At 43.7% G+C, this 21,151-nt stretch overlaps 1 protein-coding gene across 1 annotated transcript in view; it reads right to left on the minus strand.

Moving 5' to 3' along the window:
- The window catches only part of LOC308102206 (VPS10 domain-containing receptor SorCS2-like), a gene marked incomplete at its 5' end in the record, with an annotated part of 367,583 nt that overhangs the window by 78,557 nt on the left and 267,875 nt on the right, over positions 1-21,151 (minus strand). Inside the window, one exon of the mRNA XM_080451807.1 lies at positions 4,765-4,929. Coding sequence (XP_080307933.1) covers positions 4,765-4,929 — 165 coding nt within the window. The remainder of the gene's footprint in view (positions 1-4,764; positions 4,930-21,151) is intronic.

Below are 21,151 nucleotides of genomic sequence, written 5' to 3' on the forward strand. Positions count from 1 at the left end.
CGCGGCGCGAAGCTTGTAGATTGCTATTTTCAATACCAATTAAACTTTTAAAAAATATCTTTATGGAAATGAAGATTTTTTTAATTTTATTTATGAAATACTTTTGAAAAAAAAATTAATAGTTTTATGAAAAGTTGTGATTTATTTCTTAAGATATTTCGAAATAAGATATATATTCTTTTTTAAATACAAGAAACGAAAAAAAATTGGAATATTTAATTTTTTTGGGCTATTTTTGGAGAAAAAAGCCGTGAATATATGTGCAAATCTTTGAATATATATATAAATATATATATATATATATATATATATATATATATATATATATATATATATATATATATACATACATACATACACACACACACTTTTAACTCATATCTTTGATGCTGGGGGGTCCCTGGAACAAATTTTGGGGGTCCTTGACATGAGACAGTTTGAGAACCACTGATATATATAGCAACTAAGCAAAACAAAAACTATTAGGATTTAGATGACATTTGTAAAATCACCCAGAAGCAAATATTTGAGTTAAATAAAAAGATATATATATATATATTCAATTTGCACACATTTGCACACATTTTCACAATTTAACAAAAGAAATAGCAGATCTACAAGCTCGTAGCGCGGTACTCTGTGCCGCGATACGAGCTTGCTAAAAAAAAAATCTGCTATTTTTTAAGTCAGAAGACATCTAAAAATGACACACAGATGCGTTCCCGGTCTTAATGGGTTAAGCAATTACGGGGAAGTCACTTCATTTCAAAGCAAGTGCTTTGGAGCATCAAGATACACTCGTAAGTAATTTCAAGCTGAATATGAAAGTGTCCTCCCTTCTGGCTAAACTGTTTAGATGTAATTATTGCATGTCACGTTCGTTGCAGCGGAGGGTAAAAATGTGTCGGCTTGCATTTCGAAACGAGGGGTGTCGGGTCCGCTCAGTCACGCTTTTCAATATCACAGTCCGCAAAAATCAAGACATGTTTGAATGTGTGAATGTGTGAATACGTGCGTACAGTCAGTGGTGGAAGAAATACTCGGATATTATACTTAGGTAAAAGTACCATTAACAAAATATGAAAATACTCTTAAATGTTTGAAAATCATGAACTGCGTTCTTGATTTGAGGCATTTTGTTCAAAACGAACCAATCCTGCAACCTCTGGAAGCCAATCTTAGGCAATCAGGATGGAATATGGGAAATCGGATAAATCCATATTGATCACATGACTATAGAGATACTGTGTACCGTTTTCTGTGATGTTTGGACAAAATCTGTAGGAGTAATATCCAAAGATTCGGGGCAGAGGTTCGGCTTTGTTATCCAGGGAGTGTGTGTGCACAGTTTCTCAGCGACCGGGCCAGCGGTGCCGGAGATTAGCTGCTTACAGACAGACGGACGGATGGACACACGGACACTAGGGATGTCCGATATTGACTTTTTTACTGATAACCGATATACCGATATTGTCCAACTCTTAATTTCTGATACCGATATCAACCGATACCGATATATGCGGGGATTACTGTGATGTGGTAAGCTCACATTTCATATCACACACACCATACAGTAAGAACTCCTGTAACTTATTAAAAAATAATAAATAAATACAAAATTATAATGATAATGTCGATATCCGATATTGATTTTTATGCTAATATCAGCCAATAATATCGGGTGGCCGATAATATCGGACATCCCTAACGGACACAAGGACGGACGGACAGGGTGCAAAACATAGTCTCGGCCATGCCTTTCGGCCTGGCGGTGACAATAAGCAACTACAATACACTTTAGAAACAAGCCCAAAAAACGCAACCCGCTAAACTAATATTTACTTTACCGAAATAACAAGCCTAAAGTAGCTTATAATAAGCAGACATGGCAACGCTGCCACCAGTTACACTTTTCTCTCCTGCCAGCTATCATTATTATCCACTTTTTTCCCCAGGTTCTGTTGGAAAACAGATCCCTGGGTTCCATCTGCAGTCTGACCATATGGAACGGATTAAAACCTAATTGAATGTCTTGTTTAACGAAGTGTAAATGATTAAAGTGGTGGAGTTGGACTTGGGCCCACATTATGCTGTCTGCCTGGAGAACTGTGAGTTATGAGGAGACAAAGTGGGGTCCAGGGCAGTGGTGTAAAGTAACTAAGTACATTTTTTTACTTTAATGGAGTATTTCCAAATTTCTGTACTTTTACTTCTACTCCACTACTCCATTACGTTGTAGATTTATTTATTTATTACAAAACATTTACTATTTATTATTATTCATTCATAATTTTTCACTGGTGTGTGCAGCAGATGCACTCTCAGCTGCGCTCTGATAAAAACAAACCCACAATCGACATGTCACCCTAAATGAGACGTGCCTGATGATTTACCATTGTAAACAAGGACCTGTTTACATTTTATGTATTGTGCAAAACCAACTGGCTCGTTTCTTAAGAGTAGTAATTAAATTAAACTGCTTCCAAGCTTCAGATTTTCCTGCAGTATTTGTGACTGCTATTCCTAACTATTCCTTTATCTTCTGGCTGTCCATCGTTCAACGTGTGTGGGGCTTTTGATGTGTGCTCTGCTGTGCTGTGTGTTGTTGTTGTCACGTGACTACTACTAGCAGCGTGCAGCAGCTGCTAGGCTAGGAGGCTAGCGCACATGCTGAGACATGCCCACAATGGTCTTGGCTGCGACATACTAAAGCCTATACAACTTGTTCTGTGGCCAACGCGGAAGTGCCTCTGCCTACAACAACTGCGGGCAATTTTTTTAGCACATATAGTTTTTGACAGCGACGGAGGCGCGCCGTCTCAAGCGAACTAGAGCCACGCGAGGCACCACCGAGCAAGCTAAAGCGAGCGAGTTGCCGTGCCGAACGTTGCGAAGTTGGCTTGGGCCGACTCAGCGCCGTCCGAGTTATGTACCGATAGGGGATCGTAAATCATGTTTTGCCGTGAGCGTTTGCCCCAACTGCCACTCAAAGTGGCTACTGGCCATTCACAGCGCGTCCTTGCACAAGCGTATTGGCCAATCACAGCGCATCCTTGCACAAGTGGTATAGGTTTTGGGATCACACGTCTTCGTTAGGGTGTAATTCACTGCACAAAATGTTTACCTTATTAATATAATAATGGGCCTTGGGGCCCGATGGTCAAATACAGAAACGGCCCTAGCCCGTTACTGGCGGGCCGGGCTGGGCCCTGGTGGGGTCCCGACGGGCCTGCAGGGCTCTATGTAGAGTAACAACCCTCACGTCTCTCTGCTGACTCTATAGTGACTTAAATGAAGGCTAGTGTCCCTACAAGACGCATTGTGAGCTTGTCGATTGGCTATTTTCACAATGTTTGCCTCTTTCTTACGCAATATTTATCCAATTTGATATTAAAAAGGTCTTGAAAGTCATTAACTTTAGAAATGTGCATATATCCTGCATACACTTAAATACTGTATTCTGGTTTGTTTACTTTTGAGTGAGAAAACAATGTTGCTAATCATCCGGGGACCCCACAACATAATTTGGTGACCCCCCCTGGGGGTCCTGACCCACAGTTTGGGAACCACTGCCCTAACTTAAGCCCTAACAGGTTTTACATACCTCAGTGTAACAAGGGTCAGAGCCTTGGACAATCTCACCCAGTTTCACTTTTTTATGCACTGCTCCGGGTTAGTCCGCCTCATCAATCGGCTAATTTCTTCTGTGCCTCCAGTTAGGAAAACATTAGCGCTACATTGCACTCAGCCACCATGTTTTGTTGGGGCCCCGGTGGCCTGTTGTGACTCTAGAAGCAATTATCTCCAGACGACTGTGGGGGAAACAGCTGAGTAATGACTGCAGGGTGCATGCAGTTAACTCTGTGAGATATGTGTTCTACAACACAATGCAAACATACTGTAAGAGTCTTCCACCTGCTGCATCTAAAACCTTTTTGGTGTTCCAGGAGTCAAATTCATTTTAATCCTGCATGTCAACTATGTTGGCTAATTGTCATTAGTAATCATGTGATTTGTAATCATGTTTAATTATGCATGTCAACTATGTTGGCCAAATTGTCAATTGCAACATAATCATATCGTTTGTAATCATATAATCATGCAAGCCAACTATGTTGGCTTATTGTCATTGTTGTCATATTTGCCTGATGAAGACCTACAAGGGTGAAACATTGCACCAGTAAATAAAGTAACATGACAACCACTGACTTGAGACTCACTTGAATCTCCTGCAATCAATGCTGTAGTGTGTTTAGCATTTGTATGGCATATAGGAGCTATAATAGATATTTTAGAATGCCAATCCAAAATCATTTAATTTATGTGCTTGTATTTCGACCATAAAGGGGTCTTCTTGTCACAACTCCTGTTGCTGTCATTCAACAACTATTCCAATGTCTATTTCCACACTATTTACTTCTAGCTGCTTCAGCAATACAACATACATGGACGTAACTTAACCAGTCAGCATTACTACATATTGTACTGTCACTTAGGGTTAGGGCAAATATCCTTCTTTAGAAAAGACGACACCTCAGGAGGCCATTTGACATCCTATCAAGGCTTGGAGAAAGAACTGGTCTAGCAAGTCATTCTGTTCTGTTTGATCTTTCAATAAACCTTTGTCAATCCTTCATCTTTGAGGAAGATTGTTTTTTTTTCCATTATAGAGCGAAATGGCTGCTGTGCGAATATAGTGAATGGTTTCCGAGACTTCACATTTTCTATGTACATATATTGCTTAACTTTCCCCTTCATACCCACCCTGCCCTCCTTGCAGTAGGCCAGCAGCTTGTCCTCTTCCTTGGGGTGGAAGAGTATCGTGTCCGGGGTGAAGGAGACGGGCTGCCTCTGGAAGGACGCACCCTCGTCCGCGCTGATGAACAACATCTGGTCCCGCTCGTTTATGGACGAACTCACCAGCACCACCTAGAGGTGACAGAGAAATGCATTGTGAACTTGTAGATCAGCTATTTTCAAATGGCCGCAATGTATATACGGCTATGGTGGTTAATGTATGTTTCATAATTTTTTTTAAAGTTTTCAAATAATTGTAGTGGAGTAAAAGTACAATATTTGGATCCGAGATGTAGTGGAGTAGAAACCCATTCCCTCTCTCTCTCTCTCTCTCTCTCTCTCTCTGCTAACCTCACACGCCCTCCCGTCTTCCTCACCGAGATTGTTCCAATCTGAAGTGTGTGTGTGTGTGTGGGGGTTAATGTCTCTGAGTGCTTCCCATGCCAGTGGAGTCGCTGAAACTGCAATCTAATGGTGGAAGAGAAGAGTATAAGGGAGGGAGGGAGGGTAGGGAAGGAATGCTAAATGGATTGATACAGTAAATAACCCCACGATAAACGTACAGTAAAAGTTCAGTGAGCTGCGGTGTTGGTCACAATCCCAACCAATAAGAATCTGGAACTGCAGTAAAACTGTATTCTCAGTGGGTTATTTTATTACACAGTCACATCGTGTTATTACACCATAACATCATGTCATTGATTTTGATTTGATTTGATTTTGGTAAAAGAAATACGAGTAAACGCAATACAACTTAAACCCAGGATATAATTATATATATATATATTATATAGATATTATTGTCTCCGCCAGGCCGAAAGGCATGGCGAGAGTATGTTTTACCCCCTGTCCGTCCGCGCGTGCGTGCGTGCGTGCGTGCGTGCGTGCGTGCGTGCGTGCGTGCGTGCGTGCGTGCGTGCGTGCGTGCGTGCGTGCGTGCGTGCGTGTGTCCATCTGTGAACAGCTAATCTCCGGCACCGCTGGCCTGGTCGCTCCGAAACTGTGCACACACACTCCCTGGAAGCCAATTCAGAACCTCTGCCCCAAAATGTTCACATGGGCCTGTTATAGCGCCACCAGGAGGCCGATTTGTGCAAAACCCATTTACTCCTACAGATTTTTTCCAAATGTCATGCAAATCGGTACACAGTATCTCTATAGTCATGTGATCAACACGGATCTGTCCGATTTTCCATATTCCATCCTCATAGGCTAAGGTTGGCTTCCAAAGTTTGCAGGATTGGTGCGTTTTGAACAAAATGCCTCAAATCATGAACGCAGCCTGTGATTTCCGTGAAATTTCACACGCACATTCCCACTAGGCCGAGGAAGAAATGGCATCCTTTTCATATTGGCCTGTTATAGCGCCATCAGCAGGTCTAATTTAGCAAAACACATTTTTGGAACAAAATGCCTCAAATCATGAATGCAGTGTCTGATTGCTGTGAAAGGCCTTAGAAGACATGACACCCTTTTCACATTGGCCTATTATAGCGCCACCAGGAGGTCACAATAACCTACCTAACCTGGCGGAGACCTGTGCTCCGAGGAGCACTTTTTCTAGTTTGTTAACACATTGAATGCCAAAAACGGTCCGGACCGTTTTTGAGGGTCCAAACGAGAAGTGCCGAAAACGGTCCGGACCGTTTTTGACCCAATTCTATTTTTATACATGTGGGCCACGTGGGGCGCTAAAACGAAACTTTGACATCACCCAAGGAGTTTCTGAGAAGAAGAGGCTGGATGTGGCTCCATGTCAAAAATCCTTCCGGTCGGCGTTTTCAATGTTATCTCCTTGACTAAAAGCTTAATATCTCCATTTCTTTTTAATGTGGTGGAAACGAGCCGTTTTCGATCGGCGATCACGCTGCAATGGAGGATCGTGTTGGAAATATTATTGTTCCAGGCGTTAGTCGGGACCCTCCGCCGTCTCGCACGCACGCTTTGTTTACATGCACTTCCGCGTCTGGGCTTCTCACAGCACGAAACGTATAACGCAAGTGGATGGAAGAAATGCAGGCACTCAACGTATAATATTTTAATAAACCTCTGGCACCCAATGTGTTAATGTGCTTCTCCATTTTTTAATGGAAAAAGCAATCGATAGAATAATTGTAAATAAATGTATCAATAGTTACAGCCCTAGTTTACAAAACCATCAAACTTGGACCACAGATCAGTTCAACTGATGCCCGGTAACTAGGGGTGTGGGAAAAAATCGATTCGAATACGAATCGCGATTCTCATGCTGGGCGATTCAGAATGGATTCTCATTTTTTAAAAAATCGTTTTTTTTTAATTAATTTGTTTAGTATTTTTGTATAATGACATATTTCGATTTCGAATTGGAAAAAAACGTTTTTTAATCGTTTTTTTTTTTTGTGTGTGTTGCTTTATATATATAAGTGGTTCTCAAACTTTTTCATGTCAAGGACCCCCAGAATGTTATGTATTTGGCCGCGGACCCCATCTGAAAATATTTTGTTCCAGGGACCCCCAGGAGCAAAGATATGAGTTAAAAATGTATGTACATATTTAAAGATTTGCCTACATTTTCACGACTTCTTTTTCAAAAATAGCAGATCTACAAGCTCATAGCACGGCACTCGGTGCCGCGCTATGAGCTTGTAGATCTGCTATTTTTGAATAGCCCAAATAAATCTAAAAATGACAGATGCGTTCTCTATCGGTCTCTATCCTCCTCCTCTCATACTGTATGTGAGCAGTGGTGTAAAGTAACTAAGTACATTTACTTTAGTTACTTTGCAGATATAAAGCTTGTAGATATGCTATTTTCCAACATTGTAGTACTTTTACTTTTGGTACTTTAAGTAGATTTGCATACCAATACTTTACTCAAGTACATTTTTAATTCTGGACTTTTACCTGTAACAGAGTACTTCTACATTGCAGTATTGATACTTTTACTTAAAACATTTGAGTACTTTTTCCACCACTGCATGTGAGGAAGCGGCTGTGATGGATTCTGAAGGATCCAGTGTGCCATGCGTAAGGGCTGGAGCCTTGCATGTTGGCCATTATTTGAGATGCGATACAAAGGGAAATTATTTTGACACAGAGTGGTCTCCCAAATGATATCAGCTGCAGGCCACTGCAATCACATGACTGATACCACGTGTGTGTGCGCGCGCGCACACACGCACACACACACACACACACACACACACACACACACACACACACACACACACACACACAGAGAGAGAGACGGAGAGAGAGAGATAGAGAGCGAGTGAGACAGACAGACAAACAGACAGACAGACAGACAGACAGAAGAGAGAGAGAGACAGACAGACAGACAGACAGACAGACAGACAGACAGACAGACAGACAGACAGACAGACAGACAGACAGACAGACAGACAGACAGGCAAGACAGACATGATGGTCCCAGACCGTTGAAATCCCCACAGTGTAGGCCTTGCTTGCAGTCCCGCACAGCAAAAAATCCTGAGGGGTATAATCTAACTCTGAGGGTACGAAAAAACTGACAGGACATAATATGCACTCTGTAGGATTTTTAAAATCCAATTACGATCCAATTATATCTACTTTTGGCAAAGACACACACATCCGCCCATACGCATGTGCGTATGCACACACACAGGCACACACACACACACACACACACCCATGGCAGTTAGACTGGCGAGTTACATGTAAGAAATAATAAGCACTTACTGTATCTCTGCCTGACAGGCGAATAGCTGGACTATAACAATGTTCATATGGGGCGGGGGGGATGCGGATGCGGCACAGGCGCGTGCACGCTACGGAAAGACAATAAGGTCATGATTTGTCTCAATTGCGCGGCATCAGAGTTAATTGTACACGGCAGCGGTTGGTTTTATAAATGCCATTCTAATAATTGCCAGCAGGCGTTCATAAACATCTTTCTCCGTACAGTTCATTCTGCTGGCAGGCGTTAACCCGTCGTTTTAAGATGTCTTTGGCTATTCAAAAAATAGCAGATATGCAAGCTCATAGTGCATCACCGAGTGCCGTGCTATGAGTTTGCAGATCTGCTATTTTTGAAAAATAGTGAACATTTTAGCAAATCTTTGAATATATATATTTTTTAAAGCTTTTTTTTTGTTACAACTTCTAGGGGTCCCTGGAACAAAATATTTTAAGATGGGGGTCCACGGCCAAATATATATATTTTTTAAACTGTTAGGATTTAGAAGACATTTGTAGTATCCTCAAAACCAAAGATTTGAGTTACAAATGTTCACTTTAGAAAATATATATTAAAAGATGTGCACACATTTAAAAAAAAAAGATCTACAAGCTCATAGCGCGGCACTCAGAGCCGCGCTATGAGCTTCTATATCTGCTATTTTTGAATAGCCATACAAATCTAAAAATGACACGTGTGCTGCGTTCCCGGTCTTAATGGGTTAAAAAAAATGGCTGGTTGCATAATAATGAAAAAAAGTGTGGCGGCATAATAGATGACTGGGTTTGGCCCAGCCGCCTCGCCTCAAGTCCTGGCAGTATTATAATTATTTTCTCCTATGTCCTGCCGCTCTCTCTCTCTCTCTCTCTTTTTCTCCATTCTCTTTCTCTGTATGCTTTGCACTTTGAGTTACTCTCCCTCTCTATTATAATTGTACTGTACCGTATTACCCTCAGTGATGGAAGAAGTACTCACATGTTTTACTTAAGTAAAAGTATCAATATTGCAATGTTACAAGTTTTACAAGTAAAAGTCTGGAATTAAAAATTTACTTGAGTAAAAGTACAAAAGTATTGGTATCAAAATGTACGTAAAGAAAGAAAGTACTCGTTATGCAGAATGTCCCATTTCATAAGTATTCAAATGTATCAAAATATTTTGGAAATAGCAAAAGCTCACATTGCGACGCATTGTGAGCTTGTAGATCGGCTATTTTCAAGTGGCTGAAATGTATAAAGGCCTGAAGTGGTTACTGTATGTTTTGTAATAATGATCAAAATCTACAAAGTGACTAAAGTTTTCAAATAATTGTAGTGGAGTAGAAGTACAATATTTGCCTTTGAGATGTAGTGGACTAGAAGTAAAAGTAAAGTAAAAAAATACCTCAAAATTGTACTTAAGTACAGTACTTGAGTAAATGTGCTTAGTTACTGTACACCCCTACCACCCCCATCAACAAAACTCATTTTTCGCCAAAGCTCTTGGTAAACTTCAACGCTCGCTGAAAAGTGAAAGTGAAAGCTTTGCCAAACTGCCAATCATCACCTGGCACCAGGTGACAGTCTTATTCTCAGATGCGTGGATGGACACGTGACATTTCTGAATGAATCTCATACTGTATAAATGGTCATAAGTATATCTCTGCTGTCGGGCAGAAACCAACTCCAAAATGTTTCAATTTTTCAGGAAATGACAAAAACAAAACAAAAAGTGGAGTTAGGAGGTTTTGTTCATCATTGATAAGAACAGCTGAATGGACCTCCAAGCTCACAATGAGGTTGGAGGTCAAAAGGGGGTGGAGCCTAGAGTCAGCCAAACCAGCTAACTCCACCCCCCTTTGGTGGAGTTGTAGCTGGTTTAGCAGAAAGTTTAAGGATCCAATGGAGTTAGCGAGTTAGCGCTTTTTAATACTTTTCATTGGTCCAATATGTTTTTTTACCAACACACAGACATAAAGGGTGTTCAATAGCACTGATTTATGGAGAAAAAAAAGCAACGATATACAACCTGGACTTAGATCCTTGGTGCTGCTTGGGAGAGACGTTGTCGAGCTGTGATCTCCATGTTTACGGTCTATAATAGATCGTTATGTGTCTCGCTGTGGTCTCATGTTGAAGGTCTATTTATCTCATGTGTATCTCGCTGTGGTCTCAGCGTTTCCACAGCAAATGTTTCAATTTATATTCAGCCTCGCTCGCAGTTCAAAGACGAGTTCCAAAGAGAGAAAAAAAGATACATTTTCCAGTTTAGATCTCAGCTTTCATCATTCTACCCCCCTCTCCACCACCACCACCACCACCAACACCAAACTATACCCAATGTTCTCAGCCCGTTGAATTGGGAAAGGAGAGAGGGATTGCATGGGTGTGAGCTGGACAGATGAAATAATGTGAAATCACCTGCTTTCGTGTGTTTCTGTATGTGCGTGCGGCACATACGTGATTGTGTGACCATGTGAGAGAGGGAGAGAGAGCAGGATAAATACAGAACATGGTGTAGTACAGTGGTTTTCAACCCTTTTCATATCAAGGTCCATTATTTATTCTGCATTTGAGCCACGAAACCACCATTTGATGAGATTTAGCCTCTCAGACCCAAGACCAAGAGAATATTTTGTTATCGTTGGATAATATTTTCTCCACAATTCCATACTGTATCAATAGGAGAGATGACAGGCAAACGTTACGTTAATTGCTCAAAAATAACAATTCTTAAATTAAGTAATGCAGATGATTAACAATAATGTAACTATTGAGAGCTTAAAATGAAACCAAATGGACCCTTGAGGGTCCATTTGGTTTCATTTTACGCTCTCAGGAGTTAAAGATCTATAAGAGGGTCCATTTGGTTACCAACTCTCCATCATTTAGCTGGGGAACACCTGGAACCCCCTCAAGGACCACTGATGGTCCCCGGACCACCGGTTGAGAACCACTGGTGTAGATCTATAACACAGATAGCATAGATCTATATGGAATAAGAACGGCCATTTACACCGCACCATGCAGTGCTTGCTAATGTAATGTAATGTACTGGAATGAACTGCTCTAATCTCAATCTGTGATCCCCCCACCACCCCTCCCCTCCCCTCCCTCTCACTCAGTGCCTCCAGTTTTCTAGTCGCCCTCAAAGTTAAATTGAATCACTATCAACGACAGCCATCAGACAAAACGACGAGAACCACAATTATGCGGAATAATCACAGAGACGGCCAGGGTTACTGGTATCATACCGTGCAGTAGTGGTGGGAAAAGAAAACCGTTCAATTCAGTGAACTAACAATTTCGTTCACGGCAATGATTTGTTCAAATGATGTGTTCGTGTTTCTCGCTCAGTAGCGCTATTTTCTAGTGAAAAACACAATCGCGGGAGCGTTATTATTATTACGTCGCACGTACAGCCCGCCCTCCCGTCCTGTGTACGGGGGGAGGGGGGAAGGGGATGGGGGGCATGAACGATAGCGCGAACTTAACAGTTTCGGGAAGTGAACGAGCTCCTTGCTCGTTCGCGGCAATGAACTAGTTATTTCGAACGAATCGATCGTGAACGACCCATCACTACCGTGCAGAGCGTGGCTGCATGGGTACAGAACCATGCGAGAGAGGGAGGGTCTAATGCAGTGGTTTTCAAAGTGGGGTCCGGTTTTCAAAGTGGGGTCCCTGGAGGGCGGGTACCAAAATGTGTGCAAATCTTTAAATCGGTTTCTGTTTTAAAGGAGAAAATGTTTTACTCAAATCTTTGCTTCCGGGGTTCCCTGGCACAACATATTTTCAGGTGGGGGTCCGCGGCCAAATACATATCAATTTGGGGGTCCCTGGCACTCTATGAGCTTGTATATCTGCTATTTTTGAATAGCCAAAGTATAAGATAATAGTTAAAGTGACAGTTAATTATCCAAAATGTGACCAGCTGGAAGCATTTCAGAAAGTGTCTATAGTGAGTGTGTTCGCTCAGTTCTCAGTTTACTCGCCCATGAGGTCTTGTAAACTGCCTGCTGTTTGCTCAAAAGCTTTGATCAAGTTTTATTTTTAATGTGTTTGCTGGTGACCGGCTGCACAGCTCCATGAGCAAACGTCACAAAAATGCATGTATCCTATGAGGTAAAAGTAGATTTAACTGGCCCTGACTACAGTGTGTTGTGCTGTAAAGTAACTAAGTACACTTGCTCAAGTACTGTACTTGAGTATAATTAGTATTTCCAATTTTCTGTAAAATAATGTTGTAGGCCTACATTAACCACTTCAGCCCTTTAAACATTTGAAAACTTGTGAAATGGGACATTTTGCATAATGAGTGCTTCCTACTTTTGGTACTTTTGCTCAAGTCAAAGTTGCTCAATAGAATTCTGGACTTTTAGTTGTAATTGAGTATTTCTAAATTGCAGTAATGATACTTTTACTTAAGTAAAACATTTTAGTACTTCTTCCACCACTGGAAACTCATTCTTGTGGTCCCTGCCTTCTAGCAATTGCATACATAAAGAGCCAGTGTTTTATTTCAAATATTCACTCGATGTCTCGCCTATGGGAGAGCGCCCTCTGGCGTGATCACAGAAGCATTACCTTATAAACTCCAGACAAACCTTTGGCTGGATTCTGACCTCCCTCTGACTGGAGGGCCCGCCCTCCATCCTATATAAGTCAGGGGAGAGTCATTTTCCGTAATTCAGTTTTTCTTCTCGTTCGATCGAGGAAGCACCTTCTCAGTCCACCTTATGGAGTCGGCACGGCGAAAGTCTCATCAGGACAGGATAATATCTTGGACCGCGAGACGCTGCTGACGGTAGGTGTTGACTTTCTTTACAAAACCTGTGACAATATCGCACGGTTCTTCCTAGAGGAACTTAACATGTTCCCTAGTTTTTCTAGCTTAAATTGCTAACGTGTAGTATAGTCTGCTACTTCTCAGTCTAGTAGCCGTGAGCCAGGGGATGAGCCTAATAAGCTCTCCTCAGCCCCACGGGCTGCTAGCCACAGTTAGCCCCGAGCTAGCTAGGAGAAAAACAAACACGCCAGCATAGTCTGCTCGGCCCCCGTGTTTTGTTTTTCCCTCCTCCCTGTTCCGTTCTTCAAGCTTAAAACGCTTAACGTGAACATGGCCTCCGCAGCTCCGAAGAGCCGGACCGGGTCCAACAGAGCCCCGGTCCCGCAGAAAGAGTGCGAGACGCCACCGACTAGCATCATATACTACCAGCTAGCGTAGCGTGTCGTCACCGGGAGCTTAACAAGCTCCCACTAGCGACACTGCTTGCAGGCTATCATGCTAACACAGAGTAAACACGACATCTTAAGATCGTGTTTTTCTCCAGGGTGACTTCTTACCCACGAGCTAACACCGAGTAAACACACCAGCGTCGTCCGCTCTTAGTGTGCTTTCTCCGGGTCAGCGCTGCACGCCACCAACTAGCATCATAGGATACCAGCTAGTTTTTAGCATGTTGTCACCGGTGAGTTTAATAAACTCCCACTAACAACACGTTTGGCAGGCTACAGCAAACACGGCAGCATCTCTGCTTTACATCGTGGTTTTCTCCGAGGTGATTCTTAGCCAAGAGCTAAAACACTGAACAAACACACCAGTGTTTACACTCTTAGTGTGTTTTTTCTCTGGGACAGCCCTGCACGCCACCAACTAGCATAATACGCTACCAGCTAGCTTAGTGCGTTGCCATCGGTGAGCTTAACAAGCTCCCACTAGCAACACGTTACACACTGCGTGCTGACACAGAGTAAACACGACAGCATAACCTGCTTCACATCGTGTTTTCTCTCCGAGGTGGTTTTTAACCATGAGCTAAACACCGGGCAAACACACCAGCGTCGTCCGCTCCTACTGTGTTCTTTCAGAGACAGCCCTGCACGCCACCAACTAGCATAATATGCTACCAGCTTGCTTAGCACGTTGCCATCGGTAAGCTTAGAGCTCCCACTAGCAACACGTTTTGCACACTGCGTGCTCTCACCGAGTAAAACACGACAGCATCACTGCTCCACATCGTGTTTTTCTCTCTAAGGTGGCCTCTTAGCCACGAGCTAAAACCGAGCAAACACACCAGCGTCTTCCGCTCTTAGTGTTTTTCTTTGGGACAGCTCTGCAAGCCACCAGCTAGCATCATAAACTACCAGCTGGGCAGGCTACAGTTAGCTACACGCTAACACCGACATCGTGTTGTTTCTCTGGGACAATAAAAGCTTAGCAAGTTTTTCTCCCATACACGACTCCCCTGTTTTACAGACCTTGCCACAAACAGGCTCCACGCGTGTTGTGAACAATGACCGCTGCAGCCCAGCAACGAAGGGACCCCTGTCCCTCGAAAGAGTGCGGGGTCTGCGGGAATAGAATGTCGTGTCACGACGGACACAACTCATGTGTTATTTGCCTGGGACCGACCCACGCAGCCCGAGGGCCGTGTGAGGAAGGTCCGTTCCGCATAGCATGCGGACTGACTGAACCTAGGTTCGTCAGAAAACGGGCCATACATTTCCAAATGTTTGACCCGGCCATAGGAGTCCACGTCCACCGGGGCGGAGGGGGACGAACCCCCCCAAACCCCGCGAGGCGTCCCTTCTACACCAAGTTAGGAAGAGGACACGGACGAGGCCCAACTACTCCAGGGTACAGAATATGTCCCCTATAACCAGGTCATTGAGCAGGTGATTGGCCAGTAAAACGAGCCTCTCCCCACGACTCATACTCGACCTCGAGTTACCAGCGGCGTAGCCTATGGCCACAGCCGCAGCCAGTATGGGAGAACGGTTTAATGCCTACTCTCGTTGGCAACCAGCACTGGGACAACAGTTGACGTGTCCTGGGCTGAGCCCTACTCTTCCCGCTACCCGTGGAAGAAGGGGTTGCCACACACCTCACGTCAGAAGCCACGGCTCTGACACGAGAGTCCAACTCCATTGCGAAGCACGCGTCGCCTAAACGGCAGGCGCTCCTGCTTGCAACCTACAGGCCAGGGGGGGCACCCTAGCCAGCCAGAGGCGGGCCTCGGGCAGCTACTCTACAAGAGCGAAATAAAGAAAGGAGAGGGACATGGCTGGGACTATGTCAGGAGGAGACGGTGGACACCGCCTCCCCCTCTCTCTCTGGTGGTCCTAGAGTTCTGGTGACCGGGCGGGGCGGGGTGAACACGCTCCACCACCCGATGGAAGGGAGAATGACTTTACACACTATACATTATGTGGATAATGTTGTGTGAATGTAAACATGGGTTACGACTGTAACCCCGGTTCGCTGATACTATGACCAAGATGTCTCCTTTGGCAAGACATCGGAGTGGTTATTAGAAATTGAACCCTCTCTACCTGTTTCTCCAATAAAATGTCAAACCGTTACAGCCTGATTTTCAGGGGCACGGCAAAAAGAAATGAAACAGGACAAAACCAGAACATAAGGGACACGAGCTCGCTACCACAGAGGTCTCACGGACACTTCATGGTAGCGGGGCGAATGCTCGCCATGGGGAGAGGACGATTACACCCTGTCCCCAAGGGAACGGCTCACGGTCGACTATGTTCAACCACTATACAGCTGCACTCTATATCCAGGGGATGTATACTACAGTTCGCCTCGAGACCTCCCCATGCTAGTGAAAGCTATTTTCTCTTAAGCAGGGGACTGGCGGGCGACTTTCTACAGGAAGACAATTCTCCCTGTTGGGAAAAAGAACTGTACAAGAAATACCCAGAGACCAAGCGAACAGCGGGCTCTACTCGTGCTATTTCCTGGTCAAAAAGAAGGGGGGGGGCTGCGTCCGATACTGGACCTAAGAGCCCTCAATCAGTATCTAAAGGTGTTCAAATTCAGGATGTTATCAAATCCGTCTCTCCTCCGCATGGTGCGCCAGAGAGACTGGTTCACATTGATAGACCTAAAAGACGCCTATTTTCATGCTCCTTTTACCCACCACACAGAAATCTCTGCGGTTAGGGTTCTGAGGTTGAAATTACGAATACACGGTGCTACCGTTTGTAACGTCCTCAGCCCCAGAGTATTCGTCGAATTCACGCAGGTTGCGACTGGCCCTCTGAGAAGAGAAGGCACTCGCATAGCGTCTTACATAGACGATGGGCTGCTACAAGCCGACTCAAGAATCGGCGGCAAGGCAGCATACTCAGAAAGTGGTGTCTCACCTACTGAAATCGGGTTTTCAGGGTCAACTGCGTGTTGGTGCCTGCACAGACGGCGTATTTCAGAGGCAGGACTCTGAACTCGCTATCGTTCAGAGCCAGCCCGCCACCGAAAAGGATCAGTCCTTTTTGTCCTGCCTAGCACAATTTTACACGGGCCGGAGGGTCTCCTTCAAAATGTGCATGGAAATGTCAGGTATGATGGCCTTAGCCGTATCGCTAAGACGATTGGGCAGTTGCTGTCGTGTGTTGGTCACAGAGGAATGTGTAACAACGCTGTGTCGCTGGAGGAATCTGTGATTCCTCTCAGACGAATGGTCTCTGCACCCGGAGATACCAGGACAGATCTGGGATCGTTTGATCGCCCCCAGATGGATCTTTTTGCTTCACTGGAAGACACGGGATGTCCGTTGTTCTTCCCAGTGGAGGGTGCAGTGCCTCTGGGTCGAAATGCACTAGTGCACGAATGGCTCAGAACTCTTTTTATGCTTTCCTCCGCTGTCCCTGTTAGGTCCCACACTCGTGAGAGTGAGGGACCAGGGGCTGATGGTGATACTGGTGGCCCCAGAATGGGGTCACTGGGTGTCAGTCGAACCTCTCCTGTACGACCGCTTGTGGCTGCTTCCGTTACGCGGAAACATGCTAACGCTAGCAGGGGGCGAGATATTTTGTCCCTGACCAGAACATCTGACTCTCTGGGCTCAGCCCATGAGGGGATGAATCTGAGTACTGAGGGGTTACCCCAGAACGGTTTTGAGATAAGGTGCGAGAAGCCTCGCACTGTGCCGTTCTAAGCCCATGTCCATTAAGTCCTTTTCTACAGGATTTAATGGATAAGGGCAGAGCCTTTTCCACAATAAAAGTCTACTTGGCGGCTATCTCAGCCTGCCGTATTTGCTTGAGGCCGAGACGGTGGGTCAGCACCGCCTGATTTGTCGGTTCATGGAAGGGACCAGACGTCTCTTCCCGAGTCAAAGTCCCCGGTGTCACCCTGGGATTTGAGCCTGGTGTTGGACTCCTTATCTCGGTCACTTTTCGAGCCTCTGAGTCAAATTGACAGAACAACTGTCAGTCAAGACTGCGTTACTGATGGCTTCAGTGACTACTGGAGAGCTCAGTAATCTTCATGCACTGTCAGTACACGAGGAGTGTACACAGTCAAGGAAGGGGCTACAAGGGTGGTTGTCAGACCCAGACCTGGGTATGTGCCAAAGAACCCCTTGGTACCAAGTGTCCTTGTGACCTTGAATGCGTTTCACCCGCCTCTTTTCGCCTCATAGGAGGATGAAAGGTTACATTGCCTTTGTCCGGTTCGGGCTTTGGAAATGTGCTTTGGCAGATCTAGGGCTTTGAGAAAGTCAGATCAGCTATTTGTGTCATGGGCTCCACGGATGGTGGGCAAGCCCATTGCATAACAGACACTTTCCCACTGGATTGTAGAGGCTATTCAGTTAGCCTATTCCAGTGGTGGGATGCTGCCCCAGTGGGACTGAGGGCACATTCTACAAGGGAAATAGCGACATCATGGGCCCTCTTCGGGGGGGTCTCCATTTGGGATGTCTGCAGTGTGGCATGTTGGGCTTAGGCCTTGACATTTGCCAGGTTCTACAGTTTGGACGTAACTGCAGCCCCTGTGGCGCATACGGTCCATAGTGTAGCCTCCAGACGGGGGTCAGGCCCCTAGGCTGGTTATTCTGGACTTCGAGATAACAATCAGGGAGTTTACTATATCTCCCATAGGCGAGACATCGAGTGAATATTTGAAATAAAACTATAGGTTACTGGACGTAACCCCGGTTTTATGATAATATGAGCGAGATGTCTCGAAAGACACCCTTCTTGTTTACGAACGAGAAGAAAAATGTTATCTTGAATTACGGAAAATGACTCTCCCCTGACTTATATAGGATGGAGGGCGGGCCCTCCAGTCAGAGGGAGGTCAGAATCCAGCCAAAGGTTTGTCTGGAGTTTATAAGGTAATGCTTCTGTGATCACGCCAGAGGGCGCTCTCCCATAGGCGAGACATCTCGCTCATATTATCATAAAACCGGGGTTACGTCCAGTAACCTATAGATTTGTGTGTTTGGTTAGTTAACTTGCGGGTCCCGGTAGAGTTTTGCTCTCGCGGCGTGCCACATTTTCCCTGCATGCACCAGGCCTGAGCAGTAGTGGAAAATGTACTCACATGTTTTACTTAAGTAAAAGTATCAATACTGCAATGTAGAAATACGCTGAAGTAAATATCCGGAATTCTAAATTTACTTGAGCAGAGGCGTCCCTAGGTCTCTACTAGGTTGGGGGCTTAGCCCCCCAGGCAACGGACACATGCACGCACGCGCGTGCGTGCGTGCGTGGGGACACATGCACGGGATGGGAGGGGACACAATCCAAATTCGCGGATTTCGGCGGATTTGGGTACTTTTTCCCCCGCTTTTTTGATACTTTATTTCGGTTTTAGGGTTAGGGGTAGGGTTAGGTTAGGGATATAGATATATAATTAAAAAAATATATATATATTGGCGGCTTTGGATAAAACATTGGTGGCTATAGCCACCGAAGCCCCCGCTTAACGACGCCACTGTACTTGAGTAAAGGTACACAAGTATTGGTATCAAAATGTACTTAAAGTACCAAAAGTAGAGAGTACTAATTATGCAGAATGTCCCATTTCCCATTTCAAGTTTTCAAATGTATAAAATGTAAAACATATTTTGAAAATAGCAGATCTATAAGCTCACAATGCGTCGTATCGCGACGCATTGTGAGCTTGTAGATCGGCTATTTTCAAAAGACCAAAATGTATATAGGGCTGAAGTGGGTAATGTATGTTTTGTAATAATAATCTACAAAATCTACAAAGTAACTAGTAACTTTTTCAAATAATTGCAGAGGAGTAAAAGTATAATATTTGCCTCTGAGATGTAGTGGAGTACTGTAGAAGTAAAAGTACTGAAAATTGTCAGACACAAACTTGACATCTTCCCATTTGAGAGAGCTTCTGGCCCTGGAAAAATGGAAGTGATGTTTAGACTCCATCCTGTCTGTTTCCTTGTCTAATTAATTATCAGTCTAATACCAGCTCCGTGTAGACGATGAGGGGGATGAAACATGCAGTTATCACGTTGTTTTTGTTTCAGGAGGGGCCCTGCCTGTTATGCTGATAGGGATGTTATTATAATGCTTAAAGCAGCACTGCGTCACTTTTTAACAACTATAGCATAGGCATGGCGGACAAAATGATAAAGTTACATGTTTAAGCAATACAAAATCATCCTTTCATAAAGGCAGTGGTTTAAAGTAACTAAATACATTTACTCAAGTGCACTACTTAAGTACAATTTTGAAGCATGTTTTACTTTACTGGAGTATTTCCAATTTTCAATACTTTTACTTCAACTCCACTACATCTCAGAGGCAAATATTATACTTTAACTCCACTACAATTATTTGAAAACTTTAGTTACTAGTTACTTTGCAGATTTAGATTATTATTACAAAACATACATTAACCACTTCAGCCCTATACATTTTCAAATAGCCAAAGTATATCATAGGTTAATGTATGTTTTACAAAGTAACTAGTAACTCAAGTTTTCAAATAATTGTAGTGGAGTAAAAGTATAATATTCGCCTCTGAGATGTAGTGGAGTAGAAGTAAAACTATAGACAAGTATAGGAAATACCTCAACATTGTACTTAAGCACAGTACTTGAGTAAATGTACTTAGTTACTTTACACCACTGGTACTGAGTGGGAACCAGTCAGACCACAGCATTACCATGATGCACATTTCCATTGCAGGAGAGCTCAATGTGCACCCAGTCCCCCAGCCCAGGGATCCTTTGCAGTTTCAGCATATTCAATTCCAGACATATTTTAACCCATTAAGACCGGGAACGCATATAGTGTCATTTTAAGATTTCTTTGGGCTATTCAAAAATAGCATATCTACAAGCTCATTATGACCTATAAGCTATGAGCTTGTAGATCTGCTATTTTCGAAAAATCGTGAAAATGTGTGCAAATCTCTTGAATATATATTTTTAAACATATTTAACTCAAATCTTTGCTTCTGGGGATTTTAGTAACGTCTTCTAAATACTGACAGTTTTTTTTGAAAAAACCTACAGTATGTTGCTATAATATCAATGGTTCTCAAACTTTTTTCATGTCAAGGACCCCCCAAAATGCCATGTATTTGGCTGCGGACCGCATCTCAAAATATTTTGTTCCAGTGACCCCCCAGATTCAAAGATTTGAGTTAAAAATGTATATATATATATTCAGATAAGATTTGCACACATTTTCACCATTCTGTTTAAAAAATAGCAGATATACAAGCTCGTAGCGCGGCACAGGCATCTAAAAATGACACACAGATGCGTTCCCGGTCTAAATGGATTAAAAGGCTCAGTTATTACCGTCTGCTTTCAGACAGACAAGTGAATAACATCACCGTATGAAAGACGGCACTCTCTCTATACCGCTGCCTCTAGCTGTGCAATGCCGGGCAATTTGT

Source organism: Gymnoscopelus braueri (genome assembly GCF_963280865.1).
Source record: "Gymnoscopelus braueri genome assembly, chromosome: 15".
Lineage (NCBI taxonomy): Eukaryota > Metazoa > Chordata > Actinopteri > Myctophiformes > Myctophidae > Gymnoscopelus > Gymnoscopelus braueri.